General features: G+C 41.6%; 1 protein-coding gene across 1 annotated transcript; it reads right to left on the bottom strand.

Annotated features, from left to right (window-relative positions):
- Window positions 1-785: 785 nt before the first annotated feature.
- Window positions 786-14,202, bottom strand: LOC108939429 (mitogen-activated protein kinase 14A). The gene is made up of 12 exons (XM_018760772.2): window positions 14,043-14,202; window positions 12,658-12,787; window positions 11,920-11,978; window positions 10,601-10,712; window positions 10,459-10,488; window positions 9,550-9,597; window positions 8,075-8,189; window positions 6,405-6,476; window positions 5,126-5,205; window positions 4,703-4,781; window positions 2,144-2,317; window positions 786-1,897 (listed from the first exon to the last, which is right to left on the bottom strand). The coding sequence occupies exons 1-12, from the start codon at window positions 14,159-14,161 to the stop codon at window positions 1,836-1,838; spliced, it is 1,080 nt and encodes a 359-aa protein (XP_018616288.1). The 5' UTR covers window positions 14,162-14,202; the 3' UTR covers window positions 786-1,835.
- Between the last annotated feature and the right edge of the window lie 744 nt (window positions 14,203-14,946).

Genomic DNA, 14,946 nt, shown 5'->3' with positions numbered 1-14,946 from the left:
ACTCATATGTACTGTCAATTGGGCTATTGTACTGGACTGTCCTGCCTTTGCACCAGTTGTCTTTGCTCTGTTGTTTGCTTTATTTCTTGTTGTTGATCACCTTTGACCCCCCCCCCCCACCACCCCATACTTCCTACTCCCCAATGTACAGTACTCTAGGAAGGGAGAACTGTAGCACAAGAATTGGACTGTTTTCGTCAAGTACACATGAGAATAAAAGCTTGAAACTTCAAACTGTCACCTGTATCCTAATCCACCCTTTCTTTTTCAGTGTTTTCCGGATAGCCACCTCTTTTCAGAAAGTGTCATGTGCATGAAATCCCATCGTCATACGTTTCTGAGTGTAATCAAGCATAAAACATACAAACATTTGTAAAATAAGCATTTCTGCCTCTGACTTCTTCCGTGTTTTTGACTACATCACAGTGTGAGCTTTGCCCATATTTCAACTTTTCGGGTTTTTGGATCAGTTTTTATGATTATGATGCATATTACTACCTATTTTAAATCAAATTAATATTACTGCATTCGTTGCATTTTATTAAAAATAGATTGTATCAAATAACCTTAACTATGCAACACAGCACTTATACAAAACTAGCTGAATAAAGGTAATTTGTCTGTATTATTTTTTCTTCATTTGTGCTTAAAATTGACAGTTGAATTCAAATGAATGTTTTGTATGAAAAACAGCAAATAAAAATATAAACACCAGAAAAATCCACAAAAAAATTGTTTATTGATATGTTTTATTAAAACACAGGTTCATTTGATCAGTCTTTGGGTAGTTACTTATAATGAATTATATGAAAGAATACTGAAGGCACGTAGTGAATAACTGGTTGGGCACCTTGCATATTAGACATAGCATGTGGTAAAGAGTAGTAATACCCTGTAGTGTGATTCTTTTATGATGTAATAGTGAATTTTGTTAAAACCAGCATCTGTTCAGCAAAATTCAAGTTGCTTAATTCAGTTAAACAAAATCAAATAGCCTGATTTTCTGTCTCACAAAAGACAGCTGTAATGCACATTTGTGAGTTCTGAGAACAGAAGTATTCACCAAGTGAAATTAAACAGAAAAATGTAAAAAGAAAAAAAAAGAAAAAATCACAACCAGCATGCAATGTGATTGGACACATGGCCCAGAAGCACAAACATATCTGACAATTTAAAGGAAAAGAGTAAGAGCAAAACTTGTACAGCACATGTACCGCATGTGACCTTTCGTCTTAAAATTACTAACGTATTTCTTCGGTATTTTTATTCAAAGTAATGTACACTATTTGACCATTTTTTTAACAGCTGGTTATTTGAGTGGAACAGTTCAGGGTTAGTACCTTGGGTAGTAGAGCAAGTGCAAAAGGGGCTGGAACCAGTAACATACTGCAAACCCAAATGAATGGCATTTCTGCGCTGCAGAATAGACTGCAGGAAGTGTCGGGAGACTCTGAGATGTGCTAAGAGATGTGGTAAGAAAACAGTGCCATGTACAGTAGAGCAAATTTTAACAGAACTAGCGTCAGATTTTTTTTCTAGGCAGATAAAAAATGTTTCACCACAAATAATCTCAGTGGAAAGTAATGGTTTGTTGCCTTTCTCATTGTGTTTAAGCATCAGCGTAAAGAAGTGATGGAAGGCTTTGCACTTGCAAAAATGGTCCACTGCTGCTGAATTCGCGAGCAAGCGGCTTCAGTAAAAATGTCCAGTTTACGCAATGAGGATGAGGACATGCGCGGTGCAAACAGAGCAGCAGTCCTCCATGTTTTGGTAGGCAGTGCATGCTCACCATCCGTTCTTTGGTCAATGACAATGTACATCTGTACCCCGGCACCTTATGTCGCAGTTTCTCTGGGGTTATCAGGGTCGAACGTCATAATCTCCATATGGATGAGACCTGGAATTGAGAGAAAGGATGGGATTTTAAAACTTCTTTCAGAGCATTTATTTCCCGCTGGTCTGACTGAGGGAGAAAAAACACTTCTTGCAATAAACCATGAACCATGGCAGATAGTGAAAAAGGTACTTTCCAGGGCAATTGCCTGCATTTTCCTTATTTCCTTAATTCCTACTGTCGAATGAACGCTCCAGAAGGAAAAAGACATTGTTCTGACATATTGTCCAGTACGGGCTGTACACTCACTCTTCCATTCTCCCACAACCAACTCCATGCTCTCAAAGGAGTCGTCGTATGGCGGAGACTCTGGCTCTGACTCCGGGTCATGAAACTCTGACAGGTAGGGATGCGATAGGCCCTCCTTGGCTGTGACCCTTTTCTCAGGATCCAAGAGCAACATGGCCTCAAGCAGGGCCACCGCTAGCAGGGTGACGTGGGGGAAAAATGTTGAAGGTGGGCAAAGAAGCAAAGAAAGGGTGCAAAATGGAAGGAGGGACAAAGATGTGGAAAAACAGAAATTATAATGATGAAAGAACAAAAATACAGTATTAATTCCAGGCTGAGAGCAAATGTGGGTTAAAACCATCACTGATGGCAGCACTATGGTTTTTTTTTCTGTATTGTGAGAAACAAATAAAAACGCAGCACGCATAAGAATACGGCTTAATCTAAAATAATGGTTCATATTTAGTGAAAATAAGTATAGTTAATACGCCCATCCTTCACCTAACAGTGTTCATTTGTTCCCTCTTAACGTTATTAATTATGGAAAAAAGATAACTGGATTTCGGACAAAAAGTGTAGTACCTCAAATAAATTTAAAACACACACACACATCATCTGAAATCACTTGTCCGAAGGGGGGTCGCGGCAAACCGGAGCCTAACCCGGCAACGCAGGGCGCAAGGGGACAGGCTCAGGACGGGACGCCAGTTCGTCAAAAGGTACCCCAAACGGGACTCGAACCCCAGACCCACTGGAGAGCAGGATCCGGTCAAACCCAGTGCACCCCCCATAAATTTAAAAGCCAAAGTAAAATCTATTGTTATGCATGACAATGAGTATGAGTGTAGTGCGGTAGGTGATCAATGTGAGTTTAAAGCTTTAATTATGCTCGGCCAAGAGCATTGATTCTACTAAAACTGTTTATATGATTGGGGCACTTGTGCGTGTGGATGCAGCAGCACACAGGGAAGAGGGGGGAGGAACAGCATCCTCATCACTCTTTTTTTAACCCTTTCCCTGCAGTAGGAGGGTGCATATTCAGGAAAAGAGCAGAGAGGGCATTCCTGCCAGACCAAATCTGCTTCACTCATCATCTCACTTCAATCCACTTCTCCTGTCATGCTTTTAAGTATCTTTGCCTTTTCAAAAACTTAACACATTTATTTATATGTCTACTTATTTCATGTTCACAGTTATTTTCTGCTTACTGTGTTTATGTATATTTACATTATGTCTCTATGTGTGTGTTTATTCATTTAGGTGATGCTTTTCTCCAAGGCGACTTACAACGCTATTCTACCTACAATTATTCACCCATTTGCACAGCTGGGTAATTTTACTGGTGCAATTTACGGTAAGTACCTTGCTCAAGAGTAGCTGGAGACAGGATTTGAGTCTCTGACATTTGGGTGCAAAGGCAGCAGCTCTAACCACTACACTACCAGCTGTCCCCGTTAATTATGTACATATATGTCATATGTGTGCATGCATGTGTGTTGCATATTTTATACTGCTGGAACCAAAGTGAATTTCCCTCTAGGATTAAAAAAGTTCAATTAAATAATTAATTGGTTAATTAATTCATTGTATGTAACCCAACACTGTACATCACTTTGGATTAAAGAAAATAATCAGCTAAATGAATTACTTTTGAATCTGCTCAATCTGCTGTTTCAGCTGTGAAATTAGATTCTTATTAATCAATGGTTCTGATTGGTTGACACTGTCACTGTGACAGATTTGCCCATATTGCTTTGCATTAAGCATATGCATGTTTCTGTACATAGTTAAATGAATTTATTGCATCCTGTAATTCCTGAAATGTCCCCATGAGTGTTGGTGTTGTCTTGGATAATGGCATTGAACTGATGCTCAAGGATGGCAGTTGTGTTGTTGGGAAACACCTGTGTTTGGTTGACTGTATACATAGAGCTTCTTTCACTTGATGAATGACGACATACATCGAGAGGCTGAACTGTTTCCTCTTTAACGGGATTTTTTAAAAGTAGTGTAAGAAAATAAAATGACCATATAATGGACAAAAATGGAATTGCACTGAATTATTAGCACATTGCATGGGAAAATGGCAAATATTTTCATACTGGCATGTATCAAATGGCAAATATTTTCATAAGCCATGCAAATATTTCCAAAGACATGTTGTTCAGGTTCACCCATAGTGTGTGAGTGACCAAGAGAGTGTGTTCCACTGATGTATGGATGAGTGAATGTAAGTAGTGTATCTAGCAGTGTAGGTCACCACAGTGAATAAGGTGTGTAGGCTGATAACACTACATAGAGTTCATTGGAAGTCTGCTAAACGAATAAACATAAATGTAAGCCATTGTGGTAATTTTTCATTGAACAGGACCCCATTATGTGAGGGATGGGTGTATCACATTACTTTTCAGCAACATCCTTCAGAAGGACTTTGACGTGCACGTGCTCAGTGAGCTCCAATGTGTAAAATTAAAGTAAACAGCATTTTTAAAGACTGCCGAGACAAACAGTTCCATTGTTCCATTATCCACTAGAGGGCTACCTTCAATCGAAGATCAGAAAAAAGGAGGGGCCACATACCCTTTCTATCCATGGAAGGGAACACATCTTTGAAGTTCTTCTTCTTCTGAATGGGGAGTGACTCCACATAAGAGCGTGCCTGCAGAGGGAACCAAGAGGCTGTTCACATCGTGTCTGCTTGGTGGTGCTCAACCTAATGATTCCAAGTCCAACCAGCTCACCGAGTAACTCAAGGCAGTCTGCTGTGCTGTCAGTACATAAATCTGGCCAGCTTGGACAGATTTTTTTAACATTAAGAGCAATTACATTGCAACATTATGTGGTTAGAATAATTTTTCAATAGCAGGCTTAAACCCTTCAGTTTATTTCTTTCCTTGCTGACAGATTACCTATATTAAGTGTGGAATTTACAACAATTTAAATGTGCTGTAAAGATCTTTGCAAACTGAGTATGTCTTTGATAAGTCAATGTAGAGACAGTACATCTTTGCTTTGCATCTTCTGCACTAGGGAGGGTGCTGGTGTTCCAGTCACGCTCAGGATTTTCTGCAGTTGGTCAATACCTGAGTCAGCCGTTAAGGAAGTAGTAGCACAAAAGTTAATGGAGCAATACAAGCATGATTTCATGACTGCAATACACTTATCTCCAGCTATCCAGTCAGTCCTAGTGCGTTTCTGAAAATAGACCAAGTATCGAAAAATTGTATAATGACATTCCTCATTCCATTAGTTCTTTGTGAATCTAAATGATAATAAAAGTCTGACGCTTTTGAACACTTCTGTTTGGTACGTTTCAGTGTTATTGCGCTACACTAAAACATCACACATGAACAATAACTCAAATAAATAAATCTGACAAAGTAAATAAATGCATTGAAGTAATGAGTTCATAAAGATGATTCAGCATGACTGCGTGTGAACTCGATTTAGATAAACAGATAATCAGACAAGTAAAGCACAACAGTGGAAACCAGAGAACGTAAATACGTGAGTATGCAACTGAGACTGTAGAGTGTAACTTAAAGTGTGGGTACACTGTTCCCACAATTCAGTGCATCTCACCATCTCACACAGCTGCTGGGTGCAGTTTCCAAATGTGATGTCATTTTATCACGACTGACCAGATGTGGTTGTGGTATGCCTGGACTGGATCTAGTAGACTGGGTAAATAGAAATCTGGACCTATTAAGGATAGGGGGTATTAATAACTGCAGGTAAAATAAGTGAAAAAGCAGATATTGGAAGACCAAATGATGGAGGATGAGTGTATTAGATTCTTTTACTGACTTTGGGTGTTAATGGTTAGCACTGAAGAGGTGTAAGCTGGAGTATAGTCCACAACAAAGGTATACAATCATACCTTACCATGATTGTTGATCTAACGTGTCTGTGCATGCAGATAATAGTGTAAAATCATTGTTGGGATGAAAATTAACATTTTCCCTTGTTAGTCAGGACACAATGAAAATCTTGAGACTGTACAGCCATCTCAGAGCTTTACAGGTGACACCTAGTACAGAATGAGTAGATTTATGGATGTGAGAATGTGAACAATGACAAAGGTGATAGAGGTCTGGTTTGGTAGAGTATGACAAAGTATTGCCCGTCCGAAAATGTGTTGTTTAGTCAACAGTCTACATTAGAGGGTCACTGACACCATGTTATGGAAATTTTTCTATGGTCTGGCAGTGGAACGCACTGTTTCAGGTCTAAAGGTTGTAATAGATGCCTTGTTGAGTTTACAGCTCTGACAAAAGGATACTGTCATTTCCTGGGAAGAGGACTTGGCCTGTGATCATCTCCGCCAGGATACAGCCAGCAGACCACACATCCACTATGAGTGAATGACACGTATGCATGATATTAATAACACAGCACATCACTGAAAAGAAACACCTTTTCACTGCAAAAGACAGAAATACAAGACATTACTTAGAGGGACAGCAGTGTGGACAGAGAGAGAGTAGGGTGTGACTACAGTGTGTAGATTTCTTACGTGACAAGATGCGAAACATGAGCATAACTAAGTGGTACAGCACTGTACTAAGTGTACGTCCATTCCTCAGATAAGGGGTTTAACTCTTTCTAGGAAATCATCACGCAAGGCGAATTTCTGTTGAGTCAGATTGCCATTATTTCTTATGGACGAAAAATAATTGGTTCCCGGACAAAAAAGTCTCTTTAAATTATTTAAAATACTAAAAGAAAATCTTTTGCATTAAATGATAAAAAACACATTTTTATAATATTAGTATCAAAAATTACACACACACGCACACACTTTCTGAACCGCTTGTCCTATTCAGGGTCACAGGGAGCCAGAGCCTAACCCAGCAACAAAGGTCATAAGGCCAGAGGGGGAGGGGACACACCCAGGACAGGACGTCAGTCTGTTGCAAGGCACCCGAAGCAGGACTCGAACCCCAGACCCACCAGAGAGCAGGACCCGGTCCAACCCACTGCGCCACCGTGCCCCCCTAAAAAATTATAACTTTTAGATATATCTAATATTTATATCTATATATTATAATGTTACATTTTTATCCATTCCTTCATTATTACTAACCATTTGCCCAGTGCAGGGACATGGAGGTCTGCAGTCTTTCCAGGGAGGATATGAGGATATAATGTGAGACAGTCCCTTTAATGCTCCAGTAAAGGTTTTCCAGCTATATAAATCCGTAAATCGATGTAAATATTTTAATAGACAAATTAAACACTGTATGTTGTTTTTGGAGAAAGGTATGACCTCTGTGAAGAAATAATACAGGACTTGATATTATACCTCAGCCCTCATATATCGAGGCCATGTACAATGAAAAACCGTGTGTGAAAATATATATATATGAATTTTTCATACAACATACTTTTTCAGTACAACAGCGTTAATGCCCATTACAGGGTCATTCTACTCCCATGTATGTTGTGTGCAGAATCTTGGCAAATGTGCTATAACTATACACACACAAAGTCAGCCCCACACAGGGACAAGCAGTTTATAGTACTAAGCTACTTAACATTTTACCCATTTTTACAACTGGTTAATTTTTACTGGAGCAATTTAGTGTAAGCACAGTATCTTCCTCAAGGGCACTACAGCAGGGGGTGGAATTTGAACCTGGTACTTATACAGTGCTTCTACTCGCTAAGTGTCCATCTGCTTTGCAAAGTGAAAGACAAAGGCAGTGATCTTGTGACCTTTATTTCTTTAAATAAAAATAATGTACTGCAGTGGGAGTGGGGATTTGAACCAAGTTCTCTCTCCATCATGCCACTTGGAGCTATTTCAAAGGCTCCTCAGACTTGAGCATATAACTATGTGACTACTATACTTGAAGGAGAATTTTTCATAAGGTAAATGTGCCGCTGTCATCTTAGGCATCTCTCAGTGCTTCTAGTTTGCTATGCGAATGCCGCAGTGTGTCTCCTCACCTGTCTGGCTGTAATGCATCCAGTTGAAAATGACTTCCGGTGCCCTGTACCAGCGTGTCACTACGTATCCCGTCATCTCACTCTCTGTGTGTCTCGCCAGGCCAAAGTCCAGGATCTGAAAAAGATTGAGACAAACAGAGAGAGGGAAAGGAAAGCAACTAAATGAACAATGTAGGACCTAGACACGGTTTGTGAACCTGTGGAGAATAACAACCTTTCAGAAAAGGTCCATGACATGGGGAAAACAGATGATATACTCTCATGAAACAGCTATTTCTAGAATCTCCTATGTGTATCATGTATACCTTACTTATTAGTAAGTCTGTTAAAAACAGCTTGTTGAACTGAATATACTAAAATGATTAAAACAGCCTCAGTACTGGTGACAATGGGAATTGAGAATAAACTCAATTTCTCTTTTTCAACTTCTCTCCACAAACCCCCATGCTATACAATCATAGTATCACCTAAAGGCTTAAACTGAGGGGTCTAATCTGCCAGGAGAATGATACTGAATTTGACTGAGAGTCAAAATAAAATCATGCATGCATACTAAAATAAACAATAATAAATACTACAGCGTGTGTGCATACGGCAACTCCCTCACATAATGCATAACAATAAGTGGCCTGAAAGTCCTGGAAGTGAGAAAGGAACCAAAAAAATATGTACAGAGTGCACAGGGGCTAAGAAAATATTCAGTACTGAACTGATTGCAGCCTATAAAAGGTTTACATGTTGCCTTCTCTCATCTCTTCACTGTCAGAGGTAAAGATCACGAGCAAGACTGCCTTGGTGATCAGTCCAAGGAGAGGTAAAGCACAGGGAAAACAACAGTACTGTAGAAAAGCTAAAATCACATACGTCCTCACTTATTCCTCACTACAATTAAAATACCCCATATAATTATTGGTCCGGGTAGGTGTCCACTGCATGTAAGTGCATTCTGTTTTGAACAAATGCATTGATAAATATCAGTCAATCATCATTAGCATATTATTCTGTGTTAAAAATTATTGTTAATTTCTGTATCCACAACCTTCAACATTTTTCCTACTCTCTAATGCAAGTTATTCTTATGCTCAACAAGTGATCTGGTAACTGTGCAAATAAGGACAAAAATGCACTAATAACAGCAACCCTTTTCACAGTGTGAATACTGCCTTCTCTGTATAATTCTCATTCTTCTCTCCAAATTTAAAAGCTTGAAAGTTGACATCACGTCACTGTATATGTAGAAAATTTAAACCATAAACCATAATCTAGCACCTTCTAGTATAAAAGGGACTGCCCAAAAAGAAAGTGCCACCATAGGGAAAATGCAGGCAGGAAAACATAAATATTTATACAAGAACATTTTCTCAGTTAACCTTTTGAGTGCCCAAGGTCACTGTGAACTCAAAGGCACTTGGGGGGGGAGTGTAGGTTATGTCAACGCGGTACTTTCCATCCTGTTTTCTGAGGTATAGGCCTACCTTCAATTCACAGTTCTCATTGACAGCAAGATTGCTGGGCTTCAGGTCCTGAAATTAGAAAATATACATTTCAACCTAACTATTTTAATTGCTGTTAATCTCATGAAACCTTCTACATTTATTCATTTAGCAGACAGTTTTCTCCAAAGTTACGCACATCTGAAAATTTTATCATTTGAATAAAACTGTAATAATAACTGTGATAATAACCCCTGAAAAAAAGCACAGCAGTGACAATAACTTAGCTGTAGCAGAACAGGGTCACGAATCTTATTGTACAGACTGCAAGAAAAAGTTAATTACTGCTGTGATACAATGTGTGTATAGTTCTTACATGGTTCATCTCAGTAATGGGAGAGTCTCCTATATTCCTTCATTTAGACAACATAGTTTGTCATGTGCTCAGTTAAAATGAAAAATGGCATAGAGGAAAACTTTCTCTGAGTGGAGATCGAAAACCATACTGTAAATCAGAACATATGTGCCAAACACCCGTGGGGTGTCATAAAGGCTCACCTGTGAGGGTTAGGAGTTAAAGAAGTGAGATATGGCGGCACAGCGAGCAGCTGTGTGGTGCGAGAGAACGTGGGTTCGACCCCTGCTCAGTCTGTGTGGAGTTTGTTCTCCCCGTGTCTGCGTGGGTGTCCTCTGGTGCTCTGGTTTCCTCCCACAGTCCAAAGAAATGCTGTTCAGGTTCCCCCATAGTGTGTGAGTGTGTTTCACTGACGCATGGATGAGTAACCCCTTGTAAGTAGTGTATCTAACAATGTAGTCACCTTGGCGAATAAGGTGTGTGGGCTTATAACACTACGTAGTATCTGTTGTAAGTTGCTTTGGACGAAAGCGTCTGCTTAGCGAATAAATGTAAATGAATTTACAAGACTTACTGAAAGAAGTGTGCATACATACCCTGTGGATAATCCCAGCAGAATGGATATACTGAAGGGAAAGAAACAAGACACAGCGGTGGTTATTAAATGACCGAGCACTCGCTCTCTCATTTTTTCACACAGAGGACGATGAGCAGATGGCGGCGCGCAGGATTCCGTGCCTTCAGTCCCCGCAGGATCTGGTAGAAGAGGTAGGTGATGATGCGGTCGGTCAGTCTTCTCTTCTTCATGATATGGCCAAGGTCTTGAGCCACAAAGGGCATCACTATGTAGCTGTTACACAAAGAGGTGGTCTGAGGGCGCAGGGTCAGCTCATTGCATTGATGCATACACACGTGTGCACACACCGCACACTGCACACACACACATACAGAGCACAGAAACCCTTGGTAAAATGGAAAATCTCTGTGTGAGAGACATGAGTTTTCCCAACCATCCCTGAATGGAATATTCTAAGACTAGCAGTCTAATGCCCTTCCTCAGTTCTCAGCTTCTTTGTATATCGTGTGCTACAGGACAGTGTTTTTGTTCCCTCACATGTAGCCCACAGTTGTTTCCAAAATTAATCCATTCCGGAAAACGGTGTGGATATTGACATTTAGGATACCGAAAACCTATTCCCCATTACTTTAGACGGGAAAAAATAATAACGCATTCTCAGTCCATCCGAAAACCCTAAACCAGAATTTCCTGAATATCACCAGAATACTATTTTATGATTTATAGACACTCATATAACATATTAGTGTATCTATCATATAACACGCACACTGAAGCCACTCAGCCCAAGCAAGACAGAGCCTAACCCGGCAACATAAGGTGTAAGGCTGGAGGGGAAGGAAAGACACCCAGGACAGGACACCAGTCCATCACAAGTCACCCCAAGCAGGACTCGAACCCCAGACCCACCAGAGAGCAGGACCAGGTCAAGCCTGCTATGCCACCACACCCCCCATGCAACAATAACATAAAATTATAACACTTTATATATAGAACCATATAACTATAACACTTTTTCTGACTTTTCTTTCCAGAAATGTGGAATTGGATATCAAAAAGAACTGTTATACCACCATTTCGGATACCAGGAGTTCATGAATCGAGGGATGCCTGCATGTGTGTATTCTTCACGTTAATTCATTTCTATTTTTTTTTTTTAAATCTTTATATGACATATAAGCAAGTTAAAGACGTTCCAACAGACTTTTCCGCGCCACCCAGCTGTCCAATCAGCTCGAGCTAAACACAGCAGCGTGTTGAAACGAACAACAGCCCTGAGCCAGGGCAGAGGTGTAGAAAGAGCAGCGCACACCAGGAGGAGCAAGCATGATTCACAGCCCGAGCGGAGGAGTCTGAGGGAGTCGAGTCTGGTCGAGTCGTCTCCGTGAGCGCGAGCGTGGCCCCCTCCCCTGCTCCGCCTGCCTCAACAGGCTGCGAATTCCAGCTGCGGAATGTGCGCGATCCAGCAGCGGCCACTCACAATGTCTGGAAATTCTCTATCGAAGAGTCGGGTGTGAAAACATCCAGGAGACATATGACCTTCGGGAGCAAGGAGGGAAAGAATGAGATGGAGCGACAGCTATAAACGCAAACAAAATCAATACACGCAGTAGCTTCCATTGCGATTCTTGCACAGCTCATGGCGGTAGTGAAGTCAACGCTTCCATTTCACACACACACACATTTTCAGAACCGCTCGTCCCATACGGGGTCGCGGGGAGCCGGAGCCTACCCGGCAACACAGGCCGTAAGGCCGGAGGGGGAGGGGACACACCCAGGACGGGACATCAGTCCGTCGCAAGGCACCCCAAGCGGGACTCGAACCCCAGACCCACTAGAGAGCAGGACCTGGTCCGACCCACTTCGCCACCGCACCCCCCCGTCGCTTCCATTTCCTTTTTGGTAAATGCATTTTGTGTGTGGAAATGAAACGTCAGACTGCAGGGACTGCCGTACCTACTCAAGACACAAACAAACTGGTTTGGCGAGAGCGGAAGAGCACGAGGTGCCAGAATTCCTGTTTGTCGGGGCAGCTTATTTTCAGCTCCTGTGATTTCACTTAATGTGTTCTGTCATGTCAAGATTTGAGCAACCTGCAGTTACAACACATGTGGCAAGGGCATAACGACAGAAGCGTGAAGATCAATATTTACTGAAGGACTTGCTGCGCGTGCACGGACGTACGGGGGGGAGGAAAGCAGCGGACTGCGTGACCTACGTTGTCGTGCTGAATGTGTCGCAGCAGCCGGAGCTCACGGTACGCCCTTTTGGCGTGGATCAGGGACTGGAAGGGACGGTGCAGCTTCTTTATGGCCACCTTCTCCTTTGTCTTTTGATCGATAGCAGAACTTGATGGGAGAAGGTCGCGGATATTTTTAAAGTAGCAGCAACAGAAAAAAAAAAAAAAAAAAAAAGCAAACAAACAACAGCATTTGTTTCAAACTGTAAACATTAACTTAAGGTGTGCAGAAATATCCATTCGCCCACCCAACATGAACGGAACAGGCCAGAGCAAACTTAACAGTGTGGCTCAATAAAAGGGATGCTGGCAGACAGGTAAATGTTTGTGATTAGCTCTCAACGGCTCACTATTTTTTTTTTTTTTTTTACGCCGCGAGATGAGTTTAAACCAGTTAACAGTGGAAATCCTGTAGCCTGGAGGACAGGACAGCATGAGGGGGACTGCACACGTTTCCCTTATCTCCGCACCAGCCCAAACTTGCAAACTCCCAGAAGGCGCGCAGGAATCTCCTGTGCGCCGAACTCGTTAAAGCTCCCGTTAGACATTCTGCAGCCGTTCCCGGTGGCGCCGAATTACACGGGATGAAGGATTAGCCAAATGTGTCAAGGCTGTGCTCAGAATAGTGTTGTAACAACTTGTTGTGAAATGAGGAGCAAACATAAAACTGTGAACGGCAGCCCATGGAATTACACAGAAATGCTGAAGGGACACATTAGGCCTTAGCTGCTTGAACACTGAGGACTCATCCTACCCTCCACCTATGCTTAATAATAATAATAATAATAATAATAATAATAATAATACACTGATTGATGTTTGTATAAATGCATACAGTTTACCGCATTTTTTTAATGTATGCAACACCTGACAGTATCTATACTTGATTTACTGAATATTGTTCACAGTGTTTTTTTACTTAAAATATCCAGCAGGATCAATAATTGATTAACTCCATATTGTTCATAGCATTTTGTCCAACAGCCAAAAAGAGCCATACCTGACTAATTGCATATACTTCACGGCATTCTTTTATCTAAAATACACACACACACACACACACACACACACACACTTTCAAAGCGGGACTCAAACCCCAGACCCACTGGAGAGCAGGACCCGGTCCAACCCACTAAGCCACCGCACCCCTTCATTTTCTGAAATACCTGTGTAAAATATCTAGCAGGATCAACATTTGGCAGAGTGCGTATCGTTGGCAAGATTATTTTATGTAAAACAGCTAACAGAGTGAGTGTTTGATGAATTGTATGCGATTAACAGCATTTTCCAGCGTAAAGTAAGAGAGAGAATCCCGACTTTAGAGAGCACACCTGGTCCCAAACCCCGGCCGACCCCCTGCTCACCACACAGTCCCATAGGCGCCCGACCCCACTTGCTTGAGTGCCGTATATCTATCGGGAACTTCCCACATGGTCTTGTTGACCTCCAGGCTGTGGAAGCCTCTCTTCTCCCGGAAAGCCATGGCTTCTGCTACGGTGGCGCTCCTGCCTCAGCAGATCTGCTCTCTCCCTCCCCCGCGACTCAACACGGCGACACAGGTAAGCGCACCTGGCGTGAGGACCCGCCCACCTGTGACCAGGTAGCTCTGAGGGTGTTCACCACAGAGAGCGGGCAAGCACGCGTGCGTACATCATGGGATTTTATACTCTGAAAATGAATGTATGTGATTTATCAAATATAACCATGACATGTTCCTCAATGTTTGGGTATTGTTGTTTGTATTATCATTAGAAGAAGAAGAAGAAGAAGAAGTCAATTAGCAGTGATGAATACCAGATATTTTCCTTTGGGCTGGAATAATAATAATCATAATAATAACAATAATAATAATAATGGAGAGTGTTTTGGAACAGCGGGTTTGACTGGGTCCTGCTCTATGGTGGGTCTGGGATTCAAGTCCCCCTTGGGGTGTCTTGTGATGGACTGGCGTCCTGTCCTGGGTGTGTCCCTTCCCCCTCCAGCTTTGCACCCTGTGTTGTCGGGTTAGGCTCTAAGGTTGCGCTCGGGACAAGTGGTTTCAGACAATGTGTGCGTGGGCGTGTATTTTCTCAATCCCCAGAACCTGTCATACTGTTATACCACTGATAGAAACGCATATATTATGCACATATAAATATGAATAATGAAGGTCGACAGATATTTCCAAACCTATGATTTAATCTGCCTGTGGAAGCTTTACCTTGTTTATATTTTGACAATTTGCATGGAAAGTTTTAACTCTGTGGCTTTACGTTTTTCTGAAGAAAC

This window comes from Scleropages formosus, chromosome 19 (assembly GCF_900964775.1).
Source record: "Scleropages formosus chromosome 19, fSclFor1.1, whole genome shotgun sequence".
Taxonomy (NCBI): domain Eukaryota; kingdom Metazoa; phylum Chordata; class Actinopteri; order Osteoglossiformes; family Osteoglossidae; genus Scleropages; species Scleropages formosus.
The sequence above is the reverse complement of the archived record's forward strand: the minus strand, read 5'-3'. Positions and strand labels throughout refer to the sequence as shown.